The following is a 25709-nucleotide window of genomic DNA, read 5'->3' as shown; positions in this document are numbered from 1 at the left end:
ACTCTGCTAAATACCCATCTGTCAACAATTTTGCAAGAGATTAAAGCCATTCTCTTGTACTTTCATAGACTTCAGAAGTTTTGCATCTTTTGCAAGGTTTAAAATTTGGTTTGTGCTGTATTTGCATTACATTAGCAAGAAAGTAAGAGAGAAGGATGCTGATGTGATGGGTGGGAAAGGTAACAGCTAGAGTTAATTAGCTAGAATTAATTAGGGATAGCTCGGGAGCAGAGCCCAATTTTATAAGTTCATTAGCAAATATTCTGTTGTTTGGCAACTTTTGCTTCTCCATGAATCCTGTAGATTAATGAGCATTTGGATACTGAGGATCTCCTGTAATACTACACGGCAAATTGTTTTGAGGACTAAATTTAGAATAAATGTAAAATATATACATGTATATATACATACATATATATGTAAAATTTATATATGTTTAGAACATATACAAAAAACACCTGGCACAGTGCCTGAGCAAACAGAATTTGAAGTTGATCAACTGATGTTTGTTAAACCTGAAAGGCAGAAACTGGAAGAAAAGTTATCATTAATGGAAAGGGAACAAAAAATAAAGTAACATGCACTATGAAAACTTATTTTGGCTTATAAGCAAATCAGGAGATAGGATAAACACAAATAGCTATAAATAAAATTAAAAGTTCAGAGTATACTGTGGATTCAAAGATGAGAGGAAAAAGTCACAACGACTAGAACAGGGAAGGCCAGCTGGAGGGGCTAGACACTGAGGTGGGTTAAAGAACAGGGTAAGTTTCTGAAAGGCAAAGATCAGAAGACACACCATGCATAGGCAACAACAGGATCAACAATTAGGAAGAAGTGATAAATACGCCTGGAAAGTTGGTGGTATTTAAACTAAAATATGGTAAGGACCACTTTTGGAAGGGCAGTAAATATCAAGATTAATGAGTTCACACTAAATTTAATAGGCAATAGGTTTTTGGGGGGAGGGAACAGAGGGAGAGGAGTAGAGTTCTAATCAGATTAAGACTTTAAGCCTGGAGAGCTGGGAGAAGGGTGGTGCCATTAAGGACCTAAGAAGTTATGAAATGCTGATTGGGGAGAAGAGGAAGGCAAGACTAAGATGATGACTGTAACTTGGGATTCACTGACAATGAGGTATTAAGCAGGACATTCAGGTGGAGCTCAGGATCCACTTGAGGCTAAAACAGATTCATCTATGCAAACACAGCTTTTAAGGGTCTGGAAAATGTTTATGAGGGAAAACAATGGAGTAACATCCTACTCAGATGTAAGGTTCTAAAATCTGCCTCTGAATTTAAAACAAAAAGATTTTTATTTTAAATTCCAAATTACTATTGAAATGCTCTTACAAAGGTGGTCATGGAGATAGGCACACAATCTCTCAATAAGCCCACACGGCCAGATATTCCTCCAGCACTGAAATGGACCACTAGTTTTTCAGTTAATCCTAGATGAAGCTTTGGTTGAAATTTAGGGTAGTACTGAATAAAAAAACATAAATACATATTTAAATACTAGAATTTCAAATCAAGGAGACTGCTTGCACAGGAGGCCTGTGGAAGCTAAAGCCTTCTAAAGAAATAGTGAATTCACAGTTCCAGCCCCAGTGAATTCACAGTTCCAGCCCCTAACTGCTTACTCTGCGGGACTTCAGGCAGGATTGCCAGCTCTCCTCTTACTAAACATACTCCTTTTCACTTGGCTAAGTATCTGTGGCTGAGTTTGTGTCATTTAAATGTACATATGATGCAATTTTAGTATAGTGAAGTGATGAGCTTGTATGATGTTTCCAAAGAGAAGAGAAGTGAATTTTGAGGATAAAAACTTGGATAATGCTTGTATTTACAAAAGGAAAATTACAGCTAAAAAGGGAACGTAATAGTTACAAAAGACATCACCTCTCAAAAGTTAAAGGAAGAGAGGTTGTCATCTATGTCAAGGCTCAGAAAAAGGCAAGAAAAATGAGTTAGAGCCATGGAATTTGATCATTAGCAGCAGTGTTAGCCTTTAAGCAGCAGCTTCAGTGGAAAAACGCAGGGAGGAGGGCTGAAACTGCATTGAATTAGAGTCTGTATGACAAAACGGAAGCAGTGGAAGAAAGGGAAGACTGAAGGAGAAACAGGGTCAAAAAATTTTAAATACATAAGATTCCTTCAAGTTATTGATTTTTCTATTCTCTTTTAAACCCAAGAAACTTTCGCAGAGATTTGCTTAACTTAAGGAAAGGACAACTAGATTATATCTAGGAATCTAAAATTGTGTAGTAGTTATGGTTAGTTAGGTAGTACCACTGAATGTTCAGTACCAGAACATTCTTCTACAGCAAATCCCAGACGGAAATATAGTTGTTTTTAAAATAATGAAATGTTAATCTAAACGAAAATAATCCAATATATAATGGTCATAAAACTAATAATATGAAAGACCCCAAAGAGGCTTCTAGAACAATCTTTGACATCCTTCGTGATTTCGGTATCTTCACGCTTCCTTTCCCTACTAAATTAGTCCTCGCATCTTTCCCATTTTTGTCAGTAGTAGATTCATACTATCTTTGAACTGAAAGTATTAGAAAAGGACACCAAGTTAAACCTTTCACCCAATGCTGAAAATTCCAATCTACATCCATAATGAAAGACAGTCACCCACCTATGCATGAAAACATCAATAGATGGGGAAATTTCTAGCTTTAAAAAGCACTCCTTTTTTAAGTTTCTTCTTTCCTGGTTTCATTAATCTCCTTGTCCCACCTTCCTACCTCCAACCAAAACAAATCAAAGGATACCCACAGGCCACCACTCCCCCAACACTCTTACATACTTTCAAATCGATACATTATTTTCTATTTTGCAATGTTCTTTGGATTTATCACTTGCTGTCCACTCCTACAACTAATACCTGACCATACCCAAAACGCCTTTTACCATTTACTTTATCACTCACATGCTTAGTATTTTAACAGCTATAAAGTTTCCAACTTAGCCTATATACTACTACCTGGATAACCTTCCTAAAATTAAAAACTCCCATTACATCCTTCTTATATTGAAGAAACTACAGGGTCTTCCCATTTGACCTAATTTAAAAGGCAAACTTCTCTTCGTAGCTCTCAGACTCTTCTACTCTAGCCCTTGCCCACTGATCTCTATTATAAAGAAGTCCCTGCTGAACTCAACCCTGTTAACATCTCTCTCATATACCACATTCACTCGTCCCCTGCGTCCAAATTTGCTTTCCTAAGGAGACAATAGGTGTCATGAGAGAAAACTGTTTTACACTTTCACTAAATTCTCAATAGTAATCAGAATGCCCGTTGACTGATTTTTTTCCCTCACAGGATTTATACATATTTTGAATGTACTGTTCAATACCAAACCATTGTTCATATTATTCCCTTTGCCTGCACTTTTTGTATGTGCAAAACTCCTACTCATCCTTCAAACTTCAGCTGAAACGTCACCCGTCAGGAAGTCTTCCCTGATTATCTAGCAAGAATGAGGAATTACCACTTGTTTTCCTGTAGCTTTTTACTTATAAATCTATCACACAACTTCAACCAGCTTGCCTTATGACATCTAGACTGTGTTTTATTTTTTAAGGCAGATGGAAAAATCCATCACACATTTCCCACAGTGCCTAAAACAGTGCTTTACATGAAATAAGTGATCAGTAAATACTTATGGGAGTGAATAAATTTTCTTCAACAAATTTTTTCCTAAGTGAAAATAACAAATACAACCAAATGAGTAAGTAAAGCATCTTAGTAACTGTTTACTTCCAGATGAGTTACATCACTTAGTAGCCTATTGTTCTAATGGTTAATGAAATTCTTTTATTACATATTAGGTAGAAATTCTATTATCTAACCTAAAGAAAAGGTGACAGATCACATGATTTTTCAAGGTCTTTACTAAGACTGCTAATCTAGTATTTTGAAATAGGTGTATTCTGGGTGTTCTTCCCTGCAAAGCAACAGAAATAATATGATAAATATAAATATATCCTCAGTGTTTTCTAGATAATAAACACTACATACATTTTTCAGGTCATAGGAGTTCAATAAACCAACCTCAAAGTAATAATCAAACTTCATGGTATAGATGGTAGAGTGTTAAGATTCTGCTTGTTTCATTTTGATCATTATTTTTACAAAAACCCAAAAAATATAAATGTCTGATAACTTCTAACCCCCAAACTGCATTTAAATGTGAAAATCAAAATATAATTTTGCTATTAAATGAAAACTTTCAAAAGTAAGAGGGAGCAGGATATGAACCTAGGACTCTAAATGGATTCTAAGATTGTGAAATATGGCCAAAATTTCACTATTTACTAGATGTGACGTTGATCAAGCCAGTTAACCTCTCTGAGGCCCAAATTTGTCATATAAAATAGTAGTTGCTACATCTACTTCTTGGGATTTATGGGAGCATCATATGAAAATAAACTTATAAACGTTACTGCACTTTCATGTCGTACTTTATGTTATGTTAATGAGTGAAGCTATCCTTCCATTTTCTGGAAAATTTGAGTTTAGAATCATTGTTTCCTTGAAATTTGGTAGACTTTTTCTGTAAAACCATCTGGGCTCAGTATTTTCTTATGAAAAAAATGTTAACTGTTACTTCATTTTATTTAATGACTATACATTTATCAGTTTTTCCTTCTTCTTAAGACAATTTTGGTAAGATATATTTTCCTACAATTTTTTTTTTTAAAGATTTTATTTATTTATTTGACAGAGAGAGAGACAGTCAGCGAGAGAGGGAACACAAGCAGGGGGAGTGGGAGAGGAAGAAGCAGGCTCCCAGCGGAGCAGGGAGCCCAATGCAGGGCTCAATCCCAGGACCCTGGGATCACACCCTGAGCCGAAGGCAGACGCTTAACGACTGAGCCACCCAGGCGCCCCTTTCCTACAAATTTCTAAGTTTTATTTAAATTTTCTAATTTATTGACATAAAGTTCTTTATGGTAATAAAGTTCTTTATGGTATTCTGCTATTTTTAATATCTGCTATAATTTTTTAAAGTTAATTTTTTAAGTTATGAAATTATAGGCATTTCAAACTTTTGGCTTTTATGAATTTTAATGCATAATTAAATATGAAATTAAAATAATTGTAATATGAAATTTAAAACAATTTTTGTTACAATAATATAAAGTAATATTCTTTGTATTACTATCTTTAAATAAACAAAAATGTCACTCAAATGTTTGTCATTTTACCTGTGGGTTTGGAATGAGATATTATATTAGTTTATATATATTTCATTCTTTCCCATTATCTAACCTTCTTAAAAGAGTTCTTTCAAAACAAACAAACAAACAAACAAAAGAACAATTTTATTCCCAATGACTCTTCCTTTCTGAAAGATTCTAATGAGTGAGACAGAATATGGTGCCTTCGTTCTGAAGCACTGCCCCCTGGCTCTTCTGCCCTCCCCCCCACCCCTCACGCATATTTCATTTGTAGATATTTCAGGCAACTTGTGATGGGGGGCGGGGGGCATCCCATTAGGACCAAATAAGGATGAATTTGATTATTAAATACAGAGAAAGGCAGGTCCAGGATATGAAGCACGGCATAGGAGTCTTAAAAAAAAGAGACAAGAGAAGATTTGTAATAGAAGCTTTTGTGAAAAGACTTGATTGGACTTTATGGGCATTTAAATACTATAATTATCACAAATATCAAATATGTATTAGGTTTCAGAGGAAACAGAAGAAAGACTTGAGAAAATGGTTAATCTCTATCTTGTTTTTAGATTTCACATTTTCAGGGATAGGAGTACAAGAATGTTAATTAAGTCCACATACTAAAATCCTAATTAAAAATCTGAGTCAAAAGATAAATACCTTAAAATAAAAAATTGTTAAAATTGCTAAATGAGCTCCTTTTCTTACGTTCTTTCTCTTGTTGTGTTACCAATTCACATACGTAGGAAAAGGCTTTGAGCAAACACTCCTGCAGACCCAGAAATGTACTGGCTTCTTATCAATTACTTTCTATTTTCACATGCACTGGGCCTACCTGTATAGCTGTTTTTCCCTACTCACTTTGCTTGATATGAATTGCTAACGGCAGGAAAGAAATGACTTCACCTAAATTGTTAGCCAAGTCTCAAAAGACTATCTAAATGACAAAACAGAAACATGACAAATTACCCACGCTATGACATCTTCAAAGTATTAACAACACATGCGACCAAAATAGTAAATACTGGATAGATAACTCAAGGAATAAGGTTTCACCATACTTAGTCACATATATTCTTCAATAACATACCTCAGGAGGTTTGAATTCTTCAATTCCGCCTTCCATTTTCTGTTTAAGTGCACTGTTTACTTGCTTAGCATTCTGAACCTTCAACAAAAAAACCCGAAGTATGAATGAGATCACATACTTAAGTAAATGTATGAGTATTCAACAAATGAAAAGGATATATACCAAAACCTTCTTAAATTTTATTTTAGGAGGACAGACACTTAATTACATTTTACCACACTTGGGGCCATTCAACTAATATCCACATCAATTACTATATATATATCTACTAATTAACTAATTATATATGTAACTAATATATCTCTAGTATGCTAATAAGCAGTCTACAAATCATAGTATCTGAGTATCTTTTAACAATGTCTCTTATAAGACAAATGGTATACAGAGGAATTAAATTCCATCAATATTGCTCATTACCATAATGTTTTGATAAAAATAACAATTATTCCAATAAGAATAATAATGATGAGAGTGGATAACATTAGGTGTTTATTAGGTTAAGCATCATTGTTGGTGCTTCACATGTAATAAATCACTTAATTTTCACAACTACTTTGTTAAGTAAGTATAATCAGTTCTGCTATAACCTGACATACCTATTCTCAAAAATCACCCTACTAGGCCAAATCAAACAATAAAAACCACAGGACTTATGGGGAAACAGAGCCTGGGACTCAACACTGAAAAACTTTATCAATGACACATTAAAAAAAAGACAGGAACCTCATAAAAATGATAGCAGATTTACACATTTAAATAATAAAGAAATTTACAAATGCTACAATAAAGATGGTACTTTACCTTGGAAAAGACCTAAGGTTGCTTATACAAGTGTCAAATAGTTGCAGCTTGTGAGTTACTGGGAAGTGGTAGAAGGAAGGTTATTTGAAATCCGATGAAAAATTTTAACACCAGATACGGATGTGTGTGGTTCGTAACATACAGTCAATTGAGGGAGCTGGTATACACCTGAAGTGTTTGGATATGTACTCAGCTAGGTCAGTTTTCCACTCATAAAAATCAAATACAAGCAAATGCAAAATTCACATTATACTCAAATTGTTCCCTAGTATATCAATCGTGTTGGAACAAATTCATGTTTTCAAAATAAGCATTATAGCAGAACTGACTCTACTTTTACTGTAACCATTTTACAGATGAGGAAGGCAGGGCACAGAGAAGGCAGGAAACTTTGCCTACGCTACAGAGAGAGGAGGCAGAACCTGAATCTGAACCATGCCAAGTTTTTAACTACTATTCTACTAGCAATGTTATTAACCTTTACCTAGAATATTAAGGATTCGAATTTTTGTTTGTTCATTTGTCTACGCTTTTTTTCTTGGTTTGCTATTTTTTTTCCAGTATACTCAATTAAATATTTATAAAGTGATTTGAGAAATTTTTTCTCAGAGATCTTAACACAGCTAAAATATAAAAATCTAGGTTGATTCAAATGTAGTTAGTCGGTCAACCATGTTAGATACACAAAGATAGAATGTAAAAATGTAAATTCTCAGTCTTTAAGGATTTCATAGATTAGTGGGGAGATAAATAAATATAAAAGTATGATAAACGCTAAAACACCTAAACTAAACTTGGAGGAAGAGAGAAAAGAGAGCAAGTATTTTGTATTCATGTTAACAGGCGTGGGTAATGGGGAAAATAGGGTAAATTTTCCAAAGGAGATGACATCTAAATTTTGTTTCAAAGGATTAGTAAGAGAAATACACAGGTAGGCAAGGTTGGGCAGGAAATGCCTTCCAGGCAGAATAGCATGTAGGAAGAAGAGGAAAAGCAGTTAGGCTGGGACAGAACAGAGAATTTGAATTCTGCCTAAAGACTGAGGAAACCTAAAGAATTTTTTAAAATATTTTATTTATTTATTTATTAAGAGAGAGCGCACGCACGCCTGCAGAGGGGAGCAGAGGGAGAGGGACAAGCAGATTCAGTGTTGCATATGGAGCTGACGTGGGCCTCAATCTCACAACCCTGCGACCATGATCTGAGCTGAAAGCAAGAGTCAGACGCTTAACCGACTGAGCCACCCAGGTGCCTCAACCTAAAGAATTTTTAAGCAAGGAAGCAATGTAACCATATTTGCCTTTTATAAAAGAACAATAATTCCAGTAGTAATTTGTAGAATGGAATGGAATGAAGAAGGAAAAAATTAATGTAACAATCCCAATGAGAAACATAGAGGACTTCAATTAAAACAGTAGGAATGAAGTAATCACGGTGGTGGCACACAGATGGATAAAAGAAATAACCTGGAAACAAAAATTAAGATGTGTTTGTAAACACGTGATGGGGAGAATTAGGGAGAAGGAAGAATCAAGGATAACTCTGGCCACTGGCTTGAGTACCTGAGTGTATGTGGTGTTAATCACTGTGATAGGGAATGCAAAGGAGGAACAGGTAACTAGGGCAGGTGTGGGAGAAGTCAGTTTGGACACTGTCTTCATATGAGATGTGTCTGGAATATAAAAATAGTAGAATTTATAAACCCAAGAGTGCAAATCTTTACTATGTCACACATCAAATGACTAACCAAGAAAGGAGTTTAAAGCTTTAAAAAAGGTCCTTTATAATAAAAATAGGCTATAAGTCAAGTTGTAGTGTTAAGGATAGAATATGAGTACAGGCAACTGAGTACATCTTACTCCCTTGTTGTTTAAAAAATTTTTGAGCAATTTAAAAAATTTTAACCCTATGTTTACAAAAAAAAAATCATTCATACATCAAACTGGGTTTTCCGGGATTTTAATACATTAAAATGACATCATCCAATCTAACTCATGTACTACTTTCAGAGACAATGCAACTGGAAATATTTTTGCCATTCTAGTGGGTATTTCTAAAAAGCAAATGCCTATGGACGTTCCTGCATCTTCAAAAGAAAAAGGAAAGAAACAGACCACAGTTCTCCAAGGCTGGCTATTTTTCCCACACTGCAGAAAAACAATTAAAAATCATCTTCAAGAGTTTCAATATGTACTGTAACACAGCCTTCGCTTCTTCAGTCTGCTCGCTGACTTCTTAGACTGCTTGGTTAGAAGACTCTTCTCACTGCTGGTTAACTGCTATTGGTACTTGATAGGTTCTATGTTCTGAACTCCTGTAAAGAACCTTACAAGCTATTTCATGTAATTTAATTTTGTGCTGAATAGTCTTCAAAGGACTTTATAAATAATGTAACATTTTAAATGAGTCTCCAATTCACTTGTCTTTCTACCATATTATTGCTTTCTCCAACTTTATCTACAAATTCCAGGTAGATTCTAGAGGAACCCGAAGACTGGCACTCTTCCTATAAAGCCAATGACCATATAAGAAAGAAGCCCTTGAACATGAGAAAGAATTTGTAAATTTCAAAGATCATGCCTATCAAAGGCCAACCAACAAGGACTACAAATACACCACCCAGGAAAAACCCTATAGCTTTCATTTTAGGTTTTTGGAAGAAGAATCTGAATCTTCTTCATAAACCAATTACAAAAGCCAACCCAGCTACAAAGAAAACATTACCAACAGCCAATAGTGCTTTGTCAAATCAGAGAATCATTCCAAAGGAGAGGAAAAACACTCAATATCCTGTTAATCCCATTCCAATTTTCTGGGTGTCCATTAAGATCATGGCTACAAGGGTGAAGGCAGTGGCGACAGAATGTCAGGGCGCCCAGGTCACGAAGCAAAGTCAGGAGAAAAGAAGCTGGGAAGCAGACAAGGCAAGAGCCGCCACATCTTCTGGAAAGATGCAGCCATCCCTACCCTAGCTTCAAGACCACTTGAAACCTTTTTAAAGATAGCTTTTTCCAGTGGTAGAACTGGGATGGTGTATGGGGCAGAAATTACACTGGGAAGGGTCAGAGAATATGTGATGGTAAGAAAGCAGAGGAAGGGGCGCCTGGGTGGCACAGCGGTTAAGCATCTGCCTTTGGCTCAGGGCGTGAGCCCAGCATTATGGGATCGAGCCCCACATCAGGCTCCTCTGCTAGGAGCCTGTTTCTTCCTCTCCCACTCCCCCTGCCTGTGTTCCCTCTCTCGCTGGCTGTCTCTCTCTCTGTCAAATAAATAAACAAAATCTTAAAAAAAAAAAAAAAAGCAGAGGAAGCTAATATGGTAGATATTTGTTCAAGAAGTTTGTTGGAGGGGCGCCTGGGTGGCACAGCGGTTAAGCGTCTGCCTTCGGCTCAGGGCGTGATCCCGGCGTTATGGGATCGAGCCCCACATCAGGCTCCTCTGCTATGAGCCTGCTTCTTCCTCTCCCACTCCCCCTGCTTGTGTTCCCTCTCTCGCTGGCTGTCTCTATCTCTGTTTTGAATAAATAAATAAAATCTTTTAAAAAAAAAGAAGTTTGTTGGAGAAAAAAGAGAAATATAAGAGCAGTTTGGGTGAATAACCAGGGTCACGAGATAGAGAAATCTGAATGTTTGGGATAGAGAAAAACTATCTTGCTCCCACACTAAACCGCTGCCAAGGTTCTTACATTTTATATAAAGTGGTACAATATTAATTCTAGGGATAACATTGTAATACCTAAGCAAGGATGATATGGTAGGCTGAGGATGCAAACCATAATCCCTAGAGCAACTACTAAAATAAAAAATGCAAAGAGATGTAGTTGAAAAATATAAATAAGACGATGTTACACCTCTCTTTAAAATCCTTCAGTGGTTTCTTAACTCATGATGAATTTTAGATTTCTTAACATGACCTTCTGATCAATTCTTGTCTACCTCTGCTGTAACTTGCTAAAGGCAAGTAGAAATTAACGAAGAGCTTTAAAATGAATGATTTTGATCACACCAGTATTTTAAGAAGATAACATGGACAACAATGTGTAGCACAGAGCTGCAGTGAAAGTGGACAGCAAGGAGAATTCACAAGACAGTTATGGTCAGATAAGTGGTTGTAAGGACCTGAACAAAGGTAGTAGTGATGGGATTAAAAGTGAGGGGACTGATTTAAAGAAAATTTTTCTGATAAACTTACACAACTAGGTTACCATTTGGATTTGTGTATACTGGGGGATGTGATAATGGCAAGGGATAAAATGAAGAGGATTCTCATGTTTCAACAGACAGGCGACAGAGAAAAACCATCTTTTAGGGGTTAGATGAGATGCCTAGCAGGTAGCTAGAGGTATAGCAATACAAAGCTTGGGAGAAAAGTCACAGCCTGAGAAGCAGATTCAGAAGTCACTGGTGCATAGTGTAAGATTGCTTGATACAGACCAAGAAAGTACACACTGAGAAGAGTTACTAGGTCTAAAGGATAGGGAAAACAACAGAAACCAAGACAGAGAGGAAAAGATGACTGAGAAAGGCCAGAAACCTAAGAACAACCATTAACTGAGTATTTACTATGTGCTAGGCACTGTTGTAAGAACTTCTCATCTTATCCTGTTTAATTCCTTCCAAGCATCATATTATTATCCATATTTCAAGACGAGAAAGCTGAGTTAAGAAGTTAACCAGCACCCCCGAGGTTACACAGAAACTAAATGATGTAGCTAGGGTTAAAATTTACGTTCAGTGACCCTAGATCCTGACTCTTAACCATGATTAACCTGATTATGATGATGACATATTTATAATACCACGGCAGCTACTACTTATAATAATGATGAGGATGAGGAAAGCAGCCATTATTCACTAAGCACTCAAAATGTGCCAGACACAACTCAACAATCTGCAAGTAACATCTCAACTAACTCCTAAGAACCTGTAAGAGAAGTATGATTATCTTATCCTCAATTTCACAGATATAAAACTGAAGCTCAGAGAAATCCTATTATTTCCCAATATCACAGAGCTAACTGGTAACAATGCTGGGATTCAAATTTAGAATAGGTGGAGGCATCTCTGAATTTGGAAACAAGGTAAATTTTAAAGAGTAGAGCTTATGTAAGTGGGTAGCTGAGAAAATCTGTACAAAACTTAGTTTACTGAGGTTTTAAAAGTGGATGAACAGAATAGACAGACTCATCAAAAATATGATTTTTATAGAATACCTGACGTTTTAAAGAGATCAGCTCCATGTCCAGTTGCCGCAGGATGGTGTTGGCTGCATTGGGACTACAGGAAACAGCTACCACGTCTTCCTGGGTTAAATACATGCCCTTAGGTGGACGGCACTTAGAACGCTGAGAATGATGGCGGTGTTGTAAACTCTGATACTCTCTCCTTCCAAGTCCAATCTTGCTAGTTTGGACAGGTTGTTCAGTATTACCCTAGAAGAATAAAGATAGAAGAATAGGTCATTTGGTTTTCATGCATGTATAAACCGAAGAAAGTCTATTACTGGAAGTATCTGCTACACTAAGCACACCTAAAAAATACTTCTAACCAATTACATTATGTACAAGTACACACACACACAGACACACACGCAGCACTCATCAACTGGGGGAAAATACGCAAACAACATAATGTGGCCTTGACTAAGCCACTCAATAAGATGTTTGGTTTCTAGCCCAGATGACTATGAACAAACGAAAAAGTAAGTTGGACTCTATAAACTATTCTTGTTTGCTTCAAGATGGAATATATTTTCCCTCAGCGATAAAGGGCCTTAAAAAAAAAAAAAGCTGTAACTTATTAAGTTCCAGGAAAATTAAAAAGGGACAAATTAGGAATTATGACAAGTGGCAGATAACACTTCATTCTCACTTTAGAGTTGTTGAAAGAGAACTATGCCTCTGAAGATTAAAAGGGACACAGAATTATCTTAATCTTGACCTTTCTAAACTCTAAATCTATTTATCTGTGAATAAAATAAAAAGTGAATTTGTATTTTGAAAGAGGTTAGGACAGCTCGAATAATAAGGACCATGAACTCTTAAGTAGGATTTCATTATTACTTGCAATATTCTTAAAGTGTGATATAAAAATACAATGTTATTCCGTGCTTCTGAGACAGGAATCCATTTGAAATAGTGCCCATTAGGTTGAAGGGCAACCTAATTTCAACTGATTAGATTTAATGCTCAATTCTTTAGAGAAGGAACTCTGAGTAAAAGTCATGAAACAACTGTATAATGAAGCATAATCCACTTCACTGCTTAACTCCTAACTCAAAGCAATACATGGCAAACTTGATGTTCAAGGAAATTCCTCCCAGTGTAGTACTCCTAAAATTGCTGGACCAACTATTTTTTTGAAACATCTTTAAAAATTTAATTCTGAGGTGGCAGGGAAGTGAAAAAATTCCTCAGAAATCAGAAATAATGTGAAAGCAGCAATCTAAGGGTATAAGTGAATATGCAGGAGCTGGCATATGCCTAAGGCCCAGGTTTCAATGGACAATAGGTGTAGGTCACAGGAGACAAAGCCAGACCCCTGGGAGGGGACCCATTATTGCGCAAAGTAGAAAAAAATGCTCCAGTCCTGCTGAGGAAGAGGATGATTTGAGAGAGATATGCCTATCTTATCCTTAGCTGAATGAAAAGCAAAGATACCCAAAAAAGTCTTCCCTGAGAATCCCTAATCACAGGCCTACATTAAAGCTGGTTTGGGGATTAAATTTATATGAACTGTCTGGCCTGAAAAATCCCAGATCAGAAACTTAAATTGTCTCAGGTTGGTAGGGCCTTCAGACACTTAGCAAAAGCAAATGCAAAGTGTCTCTAGAAGAATGCGTTTTAAACCCAGGTCTCAAAAATTTTCCACAAGTATGCTCCAAGGAAAATGAGTTCCCAACCACAAACTGCTAAACAAGCCCTATGAGTGAGAGACAGCAGAAGCAAACAACAGAATTAGAACAGCAAAGAGTGCAGATACTAGAATTACTGAATAAAGGGAATAAGATAAATGTGTTACAAGTGCATAAAGAGATAAACAACAGATTTGAAAATACGGAATATTCTTTTAGGAGTCTATCAAAACTGACTAAGCAGATATGCCAAAGAACCGAATAACACATCTAGAAATTAAAAAAATACTATAATTAAGATTAGAAACTCAGTGGATGGGTTACTTAGCAGATTAGACAGAGCTCAAAAGAACAGTAGTGACTTAGAACATACATACGATAAAAATTACCACAATGCAGCACAGAAATATGGAAAGACAAAAAGATGGAAAATGAGTGGTTAAGAGACATGTGGAACTCCATTAGATTTCTTAAAAGGATTCCCAAAAGAAAGAATAGATAGAATAAGGAAGACAATATTCAAAGAGGCAACAAATGAGAATTTTACAGAACTTAAATAGGACTCAAGAAGTACGATGAATCCAAAACAAATTAAAAAAAAAAAAATCCACAGTCAGATACATTAAAGTGAAACACCACTAAAGACAAAGAAGAGACCATAAAAGCAGAGAAAGAGAAAAGACAAATTACCTCCAAAGGAATGATAATTAGCCTGGCAGCAGACTTTTCTGCAGGAATGGCAGAAATCAGAAGCAGTAGAATATTATCTTCAAATAATAGCTGTAAACCTACGAGTCTAACCCCAGCAAAACCACGGTTTCAAGAACAAGGGAGAAAGAGACATTTTGGACACACCAAAACCAACTATTTATAAGTAACAGACTCTCACTAAATTAACTTGTACAAGATATACTTCAGGAAAAGGGGAAATGATTTTTAAAGAAAGGTCTAAGATTCAAGAAAGAATGATGAGTAAATTTTAAACATATACATAAATAAATACAAAAAAACAATGACTATATGTTTGAGAGATTTTAAAAAACAAGATGTGGGGCGCCTGGGTGGCGCAGTCGTTAAGCGTCTGCCTTCAGGTCAGGGCGTGATCCCGGCGTTCTGGGATCGAGCCCCACATCAGGCTCCTCCGTTGGGAGCCTGCTTCTTCCTCTCCCACTTCCCCTGATTGTGTTCCCTCTCTCGCTGGCTGTCTCTCTCTGTCAAATAAATAAATAAAATCTTAAAAAAAAAAACAAAACAAACCAAGATGTAACTAAAATTGGATAAAAACAGCATATAAACCAGGAGGGTAGAGAATCAAGTGAAAGCATTCTAAGGGCCAATATTAATCAGAAAATCATTTAAAAAACCCCAACATTAGACTTTAAGTTAAATACGCAGGAAAAATTTCCAGGGTACACAATAAGAATAGAAATATAGAAACATCCCAAACTTGCAGAGAATAAAAAAGTGGAACTGGAGATGATGGAGTCTTAATGCAAAAAAAAAAAAAAAAAAAAAAAGAAGAAGAAGAAGAAGAAAAAAGAAAAAAGCAAGCCATGAAGGAGGGGAAACTAGAAAAAGCAAGTCAAATAAAAGTAAAAAAAAAGAACAAAAATATACATAGATCAGTGATCATGACTGATGTAAAGAGACTAAACTCTCCAGATAAATTATAAAATCCTACCAATATGCTCCTCATAAAGACACACACTTAAATTGAAATACTGAAGGAAAATAATAAAGATATATCAGGCAAATACTTAATAAAAGAAAGATGGCAGTTATATCAGACAAAATAATTTTAAAAGCAGAAGACATTACAAAATATGTAAACATTTTTGAGACCTGGGGTTTGAAGTGCATTCTTCTAGAGACAAGTATTGATAAAAGGTTCAATTCAGCAGCAAAATAAAACAATTCTAGACCTCAATTCTATGCACCTAATAACAACAGCTTTGAAATATAAAGCGTGTCACTTCTCAGTTAATTGATCAGATAAGCAGATAATAATAACCACACTAGCAAGGCAAGCAGTAAGAGAACACAGAATTCAAGCACAGAACTGACAAGGTACAATTAATAGACACAGAATCCTATAACTAAAAGAGTATTATTTTCTTCTCAAACACACATGGAAAAACATTTATAAAAATTCTGTATTCTAGGCTTGGAGGTTTCAAAACATGTCATCAAAATCCTCAACATTCCAGCCATTGAGAAGTGGGATCTATATCCCCTCCAACTGATTCTGGACCAATTTCAGCAACTCACTTACAACCCACAGAATGCAACAGAAGTGATGCTGAATAACTTCCAAGGCTAGGCCAGAAGAGGCTGGGTAGTTTCCACTCAGTGCTTTCGGAATGAATGCTTTGGAGAAAACCAACCCATGGTAAGAAGCCAGATTACTCATGGACCACCAGGCTAGAGAGGAATGCCAGCTGGCAGCTAGCATATCAACTACTAGTCATGTAAGTGAGCTGAAAACCTTCAATTTATTCTAGTTGATATTGAAACATAAAAACCATTCTAAAATTAGGAATAAGGTAAAAATATTTGTTATCATAACTTCTCTTCAACATTATAAAGGTGAATCTAACCAGTTCAGGAAGGGAAGAAATAAAAAGTATGTAAGAATTGAAAAGAAAACTATTATTTTCAGATAACATAAATCTCTTCATAGGAAATCTACAAATAAATTACACAAAGGTTTCTTTTCTCCCAATATGTAGATCTCCACTTCTCTTCTATAATGTAGATTCAATGGAATATCTATTAGGGCTTCTTAAAAACCACAACCAAGCAGTGGGACTTATCCTACTTATCAAGACTTATAGGCTATCAAGGCTTAGTCAAGGCTTAGTCAAGTCAAGGCTATCAGACTTATCATAAAGCTACAGCAATTAAGACATTGTAGGACTGACAAGAGAAGAACAGACAATCACGGATATATAAAACCTCATATATGATAAAGCTGACATTGCAGACCCATTGAAAGAGATGAACTCACTTCTGTATTAGGAAACAAAAATAAAAATGGAATTCTACCTCACAACACAAACAAACCTTAATTACTGACAGATCAAGGACTTAAGTGTAAAAAGCAAAACTTTAAAGCTTAAATGTGAAAATATAAAAGAACACTGACATTTGACTCTGTACATGCTTCTGATGTAACAGCTGTTCATCAAAAGCATGTAAAGAGGGGCGCCTGGGTGGCACAGCGATTAAGCGTCTGCCTTCGGCTCAGGGCGTGATCCCGGCATCACGGGATCGAGCCCCACATCAGGCTCCTCCGCTATGAGCCTGCTTCTTCCTCTCCCACTCCCCCTGCTTGTGTTCCCTCTCTTGCTGACTGTCTCTATCTCTGTCGAATAAATAAATAAAATCTTTAAAAAAAAAAAAAGCATGTAAAGAGAGTAAAAAGATAAACACAAACTGCTAAAAGCTGTTGCAACACATTTAACTAAGGGATTAGTATCCAGAATGCATAAAGATTTTAATAAGAAAAAAAATTTATACATTCAGTCTTTAAGAAAAAGACAAAAACAACCCCACAGGAAAGGAGGTAAAAAATAAACAAAAATAGCAATTTTTTTTTAAAAGACACAATAATAGACAATAAACAAATGGAAAAATATTCAGGCTCATTAGTAATCTGATGAAATTTCGAACACAATGATACCATTTCATACTACCAGATCTGTAACATTTTAAAAGTCTGATTACATCAAGCGTTGTCAAAGAAGTGGATAGTAGTACCCTCATGGCCCAACAGAAGTACAAATGACCCATGAACAATGCAGGGGTGGGGATACTGACCTTCCCTGCAATCAAAACCCTGTGTACAACCTTTTTTTTTTTTTAAAAGATTTATTTATTTATTTATGTGACAGAGGGAGAGAGAGAGAGAGAGCACAAGCAGGGGGAGCGGGAGAGGGAGAAGCAGACTCCCCACTGAGCAGGGAGCCTGATGTGGGGCTCGATCCCAGGACCCTGGGATCATGACTTGAGCCAAAGGCAGTCACTTAACCAACTGAGTCACCCAGGCGCCCCTGGTACAACATCTGACCCCTCAAAAACTTCATTACTAATAGCCTACTGTTGACCAGAAGCCTTACTGACAACACAATCGATCAACACATTTTTTGTATGTAGTATATATACCATATTTTTACAATAAACTTAGCTAGAAAAAAGAAAACGTTATGAAGAAAATCTTAAGGAAAAGAAAATAAATCTACAGTACTGTATTAATTGAAAACATCTGCATGAAAGCGGACCTATGCAGTCCAAATGTGTGTTGTAAGGTCCACTCGACTAGGTAACGGCAAAGATGAACATGGTTATAACCCTAGAGTAATTCCATTCCGAATACTTCTCGGGTATTATTTACTCAGTAAGTCACTGGTGGCATTTTGGTGGAACAAATCTGTGCTGTGCATTTCAGGAGAGCTGGCGTGACTTTCCCACCATATGCCACTGTAATAATGAAAAACCCGTCCACAATTTCTAAATGCCCCTTATGGGGACAATACTAAACCTACTAAACCTGAGAGGCACTATTCCAGAGGAATTCTTATATATGTGTATTCAGGATATATTCTTATCAGTATTGTGTACAATAATAATAAACTGGAAATGATGTCCATTGATAAGAAATGGGTAAGTTGTGGGGGCGCCTGGGTGGCACAGTCGTTAAGCATCTGCCTTTGGCTCAGGGCGTGATCCCAGCATTCTGGGATTGAGCCCCACATCAGGCTTCTCCTCTGGGAGCCTGCTTCTTCCTCTCCCACTCCCCCTGCTTGTGTTCCCTCTCTCGCTGGCTGTCTCTCTGTCAAATAAATAAATAAAATATTAAAAAAAAAAAAAAAAAAGAAATGGGTAAGTTGTGGCATATGCATACAATGGAACACTGTAATACAGTGATGAAAATGAATTGCAAAAACATGTTGGACAACAACAACAAAATGCAAGTAGATAAAAAATATGTATAATGATTCCATTTAAATCAAGTTTGAAATGGACAAAACTCAATGACAGTTGGTCAGAGATACATACATATGTGATAAAACTATAAAAAAAGGAAGTGAATAATTGATACAATTCAGGATCGGGTTCCCTTTTCAGGATAGAGGTTCTCTCTGGAGAGAAGAGAGAGGGGTACAATGAAGGAAACATACACACAGGACTTCTTGTTTCTTAAGCTCAGTGATGGAGATGCTGGTTGTTTATTCTTTTAAACTCTACATACTCCATGATAATATATAGTCCACAATTTTTAAAAGTTTATTAAAAACCTTCTATATAATGTGTCAATAACATGCAGAAGCAGGTATGCAGACCTGTGTTAAAGGCAATAATACATTATCATTCCTGCCTGTGTCCCTATCATTTGTGAAAGAGCAGAGGAATGAATGAAGCTGCTGACATATACTACCTGTCCTGAACCACAACCTGGAGGATTCCTATTAGCATTTTTTTTTCAAGATTATGTTTATTTATTTATTTGAGAGAGAGAGAGAGATAGAAATAGAGAGCACAAGTGGGGGTGGGGGGCAGAGGGAGAAGGAGACTCCCCACTGAGCAGGAAGCCAGTCACCGTGGGGCTCGATTCCAGGACCCTGGGATCATGACCTGAGCTGAAGGCAGCCACTTAACTGACTGAACCACCCAGGCATCCCCCTTTTAACATTTTTTAATGTATACTTTCCTTATGCTAATAGTATGAGATCGCAGGCAAACAAAAGGGAAAGTGTGTATGTATCATCTCACATAGCTGGACAGAATAGTTATTATACATACATAAATTCTCTAGATAACTCAAATCCCTAATCTCTTACATTTGTACAGTAAATAACAAGTTTATAATGTGTATTCTCATTCATTATAATAAATTTGACCAAATGCTTACTATATTTCAGGCCCTGTAGATAGATACGATTCTTGCTCTTAAAGAGCCTACCACAAAGGGATAGGCAGGCAAAATAGGGGACCCCAATGAGTATTTTAATAGATTTAAAGAAAAATAAGGAGTTGGTCAATTCAAGAGAAAGCACAGGAGAGATTTCATAAAGAAGTTACATCTTACAGAGTTATGAGGAATTTCCTAGGCATATTTAGGAAGAAAGAGAATTCCAGAAAAAAAGAACCAACATAACCACAGGACAAAAGCGAGGGAACTAAAACACTTCTCTAAAACACTGTTAGTAATTTGAAATATGTGGGGTGGGGTGGGGAATGCCTTACTAGAGAGCTCTGTGTTTTATCCTAATCCTACATACAAAGCCATGGGAGGGTTACAAGCAGTAAATATGGTTTTAAAAAGATTGCTTTGGCAACAGGGTTAAAGAACAGACTGGAAGGGGTGGTGTGGAGAGTCTGGAAGCCAGGAGGGAAAACAGAAAATTCCAGTAATTCAGAGAAGAGATGATAACCTAAAAGTAAGGCAGTTGCATAGAACATAAAGGACAAAATTTACAGCTATTTGAGAGAAACAATTAAAAACAATGATAAAACGAACAGAATTGAGAAAGTATAGAATAGTATAGTATAAAATAATAACAGAGAAAGAAAAAAGTCACTAAAATTGAGACAGAACAGTTAAAAAAGTAGACAAAGGGCACCCAGGTGGCTCAGTTGGTTAAGTGTCTGCCTCCAGCTCAGGTCATGATTCTGGAGTCCTGGGATCGAGTCCCAGATCCCAACATTGGGCTCCCTGCTCAGCGGGGAGTCTGCTTCTTCCTCAGGCCCTCGCCCCCAGCTCGTGCTCTCGCTCTCAAATAAATAAATAAAAGCTTTAAAAAAAATTAAAAAGTAGACAAGAATCACAGAACCACCTGAAACCAAGATTGTACTGTATGTTAACTAACTAGAATTTAAATAAAATCTGAAAAATAAAAAGAAACTTGGCCACTGGGGGGGAAAAGAATCATAGAATTGTGCTACAAAAAAAAGAAGAGATTTTCAGGAAGAAGGAAGGGTCAGTAACTTGAAATGATATAGAATGCACGAGTAGAATATAATGAACAATCAATCCATCATTGGATGTGGGAGTTAGGTTGACCTGTCAGCTGTTTCAGTGAAAAGACCGAAGACGCCCGAATGAAGTAAAGTCAAAAGCGAAGTAGTAGGAATGAGTAGAGTTTTTTCTAGACTGCTAGATATTTCTCTACCAGCTACACTTTTACACAGAAGATGTGAGCATAATTTGGGCTGCAGTGAAAAGGTTAGAGAGGGATAACTGATGGAAAAAGTCGTAGTTGTGACACGAAGGGACAGACAGGATCAAACCAGGGAAGGGACGTTTGTTACTGTGAGAGAGAGGCATTGAGGCAGACTTCATTCAGCAAATGTTCCTCAGTATCATTTCATATTAATAGATTTATAAGATTTTTAAAAGTCTGATCATATCAAATATTGGCAAGGAGGTAGACAGTAAGCACTGTGTAAAGTGCTTACAAGAGGTACAACGTAACTCATCCCTGACTTCAAGAAGTGTACAGCCTAGTGGGCAAAACAGTAATTTTAATTGTTCTAAAAACATGCTCAGATGAAAAGGGTAGTAACAGAGGTCAGGGAGAAGGGCTGGAATTTAAGGGAGTTCCTGCTTGATATTTTCTCTGTGAAGTTATCAGCCAAGTTTTTGGGGGGAGTGGAGAGACAGTAGATGATGTGTAGAAAGGGATGCATGTTCAAAATACCTGCTTAAATAATGAATAGAACAACAGCACCTTTCATTCAAGATTTACTATGTATTGGGTACTGTAAGAAGTGCTTCTGTATATATTACCTCTTTGATTCCCAAACAATCCTATTATTTTCATTTTACCAAGGGAAAACACTGAGGCTTAGAGGTTAAACACTGAGAGGCATAAGGACTGCACTGAGATCTGAAACCATATTTTCTAAGTGGCAACAATTTACAGGATTGTGCCATTTTCTCCTGCTGTGCCTCTCAGACCAAGAATAGCAACAGACCCAGCATTGTGGGTTCATAGGGTTAGGGAAGGTATAGAAGAGGATAGGGAAATTGGGAGTTAAAGATACTGGGAAGAGAACAATAAAATGTCATTGGTGAAGAGTTTAAGATGACAACAAGGGACAAGAATGGGGCAATGGCATTGAGGTATGTCGGTCATTAAATAGGAGGAAGTTACGTTCTGTCTCCCAATTTCCATCTTCGCTATTCCACAGCTGTCTCTAGCTCACAAGCCTTTACCCTTCAATATTTGGTCTATTTTTTACAATTATGTGATTCCTTGCCTGTGTAAATGAGTATGTATATCAATTTAGCCTTTTCCTAGTGATTTTAAGTCATCATGATTATCATCATTTCGAGGAACAGGAGTGCTTTTCTAGTTGGGGATTCTCCCATCTCTTCCTTTGAGGCAGCTTTTATTTTCACTCCTGTCAGTATACCGCTACACAGAGTGCCCCAACTTATGATGGTTCCGGTTACAATTTTTCAACTCTACGATGGTATTCACAGGTATTCAACAGAAACTGTACTTTGAATTTTCTTCTTTTTCCAAGCTAGCAATATACGGTAAAATGCTCTCTCATGAAGCTGGGCGGTGGCAGTGAGCTGCAACTCCCAGTCGGCCATGCGAATGCGAGAACAACTGATACACTGACAACCACTGTGGATATTTACCACCATTCTGTGTTTCACTTTCAGCACAGTATTCAATTACATGAAATACTCAACACTTTATTATAAAATAGGCTCTGTGTTAGATGATTTTGCCCAACTACAGGCTAACGTATGTTCTGAGCATGTTTAAGGTAGGCTAGGCTAAGTGATGATGTTTGCTAGATTAGGTATATTAAATGCATTTCTGACTTACAATATTTTCAGTTTACGATGAGTTTACTAGGATGTAACCCCACTGTAAGCTGAGGAAGATCTAATTTCTGATTTGCTAAAATATGGAACAAAACAAGTGTTTTTAAGAAAAATTGGGTGATAAAGCTTAATTTTAATTGTATTATACTCAAGACTGTATGTTTTGATGTGATGATGTTTGCTAGATTAGGTATATTAAATGCATTTCTGACTTACAATATTTTCAGTTTACGATGAGTTTACTAGGATGTAACCCCACTGTAAGTTGAGGAAGATCTAATTTCTGATTTGCTAAAATATGGAACAAAACAAGTGTTTTTAAGAAAAATTGGGTGATAAAGCTTAATTTTAATTGTATTATACTCAAGACTGTATTATCTGAGGGTGGTTTTCTTTCTTTTCTCTGGGGCAGGGCTTTCATACTTCTAAGTGGATGAGATAACCCCACAATTATTTTAACTACTGGCTAACTGGGAGTTCTAGATACTACTTTTTTTCCCCAAAAACCTCTAGCACTGAAATTTAGTACTTCCTACACCATGATATAAAAATGTTTTTCTTAACATGAAGTACGATTCATTCTTTTTTGCATGGATTTGTAGAACAATTACAAGCACTCTAATGATCATCATTACCTCTTTCTTGGCTTCTTTTTTTGGATCATAATCACTATCATTTCCATCCATTGGGTGTGTTTCTTCCACATCATCATCACTGAGAAGAAACAAAGATTAGTACATTTAAGTCCCTTTTTATTCTGTTCCGGGGCTCTTATCAAATTACAGTATACCTTGCTAATAATTTCACTAGACATTCCCCAACAAAACAAGAGTTGTCCTTGGGAAGATGACCTTCTATAATTTAGATTTCTGTGGTGTTCAGAAACATTTATCTTTTTGGGTATATAGAACCATGTTAGCAAACATGTCTACCTAAAAAATAGAGACCCAATAGGAAAGATATTTAGAGAGAATACCATTTGGGAAAGAGAACACATATATTAATTTGATATAATACTTATTATTTCATTTCTCCATTTGGAAGATAAAGACAAACACCAATAAGCAAAATGATTTTATACCACCAGAAAGATATAGCTACAATAATGGGGACTTCAGTTACTCAGGTAATTGTACTCAGGCAATTATGGAAAGAGCATGTTCTAGAGAATATATTTCTTAATGTATTCTAAACATATGTATTGCATATATCAATACTAAAAGGAAGCACTTGCAAGTACAGTTAAACACAGCTCAAATATATCTCAGTTGTAGTGTTTGCTGGCTATGATTAACAGTTAAAGAGTTAAAAAAAAAGTCCTTACTATTAAGATTTGTGATCATTCTTCCTGCCAGAGACGAAACATGAATGTAAAGTTAGGAAGTATTTACAATGTGTTGTGATAATTTTTCTGCCTTAGGAAATGTAAGCAATCCAATACAGTGTCCCTAACAATATAACTATATAAAGGAATCCAACCTACCTGTCGCCCTGATTATGTCTATTGGCTAGTTTACGAGCCTGACGATCCATCAAGCTTGTCCTGGATCGAGTTTTTTTCCAGGAATAGTAATATTTTACAAGGCTAGCAATTGTCTTATCTGGAAGCTTGAAAAAGAAAGTCATGTTAATATCAGCAAGTTTAATTCACAAACTCCGATTAACAGAATGAGTAATATTTCTGATATTCTTTGATCCTTAAAGGCATAGATGAAAAATATTTTCATGAGTACATTTACGAATTACAGAACTAAAAACTACTGTTACAGTCATAGTAATCCACCACACCTATGTCACTGACATTTCTGAATGAATACTCCTATTTTTTCTGAGAGGAAAGGGGAGACAAGAATGTCACAAACATGGTAACAATGCACCCAGATGTCCCCAACACAATGTTAGCATTTGGTATTTGTTTTTCTGAAAGAGTTACTCTTTTCTTCCCATCTCTGTAAGTTGAAATTTTAAAACTGATAATTAACATACCTGAAAATTCACCAGTTTAAAATGTACAATTCAGTGGTTTCTATCATATTCATTAAGTTATGCAACCATAACTATTTAATTCCAGACATTTTCATAACTTCAAAAAAAAAAACATTAGTAGTCATCCTCTGGTCTTCCTTACCCCAGTCTCTGGCAACAAGTAATCTACTTTCCATCTCTATGGATTTGTCTATTCTGGACATTTCATATAAATGGGATCATATACTATGTGACCTTTTATGGCTGGCTTTTGTCACTTAGCATCATGTTTTCAAGAAAAGCTATTCAATTTTCAACAATGAATTTTCTGAATCATTTGTCTTAAATCCAGGTTTTAAGATGATAAAGAATACAATCAGACTTTAGCTACCAAATAAACTCTCTGGGTATTAAAATGACTAATCATCATGCGCTGATATGTCATACTGGCAAACAAGGACACATACTCCCAATCAAAGGCTCTCTTCAATTATGGAACACACTTAGATATATTTGCAAACATTATCTAATTTTTATCCATTCAGGTTAAAAGATTCTAATGCAGCAACTTCTCAGGTTTATATTCTTTTGACACAATACTAAAAATTTAAAAACTAGAAGTAAGGAGTTTTTCTTCTTAAAAACAACAGTACCTGTACAATATTGAAATACAGAATTTTAAAAAATTGATTTTCATACCCAAAGGAATATAAATTAGAAAATGTTAAAAATGAAACATTTAAAATTAAATTGAAATTGTGATTTTTTTCCCTAAAACAAGCACATTTAATACACATATATTTAAGTCATAACGAAACATAAAAACGATGAAATAGCACATAACTGTCATGAGGTAGAGTGGGTATTGAAAATAGGGTATATATAAATATATAGGTACTTTAAATATCAAATATTTTTAAATATTAAAATTAGAACGAAAACTTTTTTGTATTTAATAAC

At 36.0% G+C, this 25709-nt stretch overlaps 1 protein-coding gene and 1 pseudogene across 3 annotated transcripts in view; both read right to left on the bottom strand.

Moving 5' to 3' along the window:
- The window catches only part of RCOR3 (REST corepressor 3), a 53059-nt gene that overhangs the window by 13110 nt on the left and 14240 nt on the right, over positions 1–25709 (bottom strand). For all 3 annotated transcript variants that reach the window (XM_045787836.2, XM_045787837.2, XM_045787839.2), the window contains exons 6-9: positions 24268–24392; positions 23420–23498; positions 12300–12518; positions 6287–6364 (exon numbers count right to left, since the gene is read on the bottom strand). In XM_045787836.2, the coding sequence (XP_045643792.2) occupies positions 6287–6364; positions 12300–12518; positions 23420–23498; positions 24268–24392 (501 nt within the window). The remainder of the gene's footprint in view (positions 1–6286; positions 6365–12299; positions 12519–23419; positions 23499–24267; positions 24393–25709) is intronic.
- On the bottom strand, positions 6375–12291 carry LOC123785825 (vesicle transport protein GOT1B pseudogene; annotated as a pseudogene).

This window comes from Ursus americanus, chromosome 2 (genome assembly GCF_024610735.1).
Source record: "Ursus americanus isolate L20-20 chromosome 2, mUrsAme1.1.p, whole genome shotgun sequence".
In the NCBI taxonomy this organism is placed as follows: domain Eukaryota; kingdom Metazoa; phylum Chordata; class Mammalia; order Carnivora; family Ursidae; genus Ursus; species Ursus americanus.
This window is presented reverse-complemented; position numbering and strand designations above follow the sequence as displayed.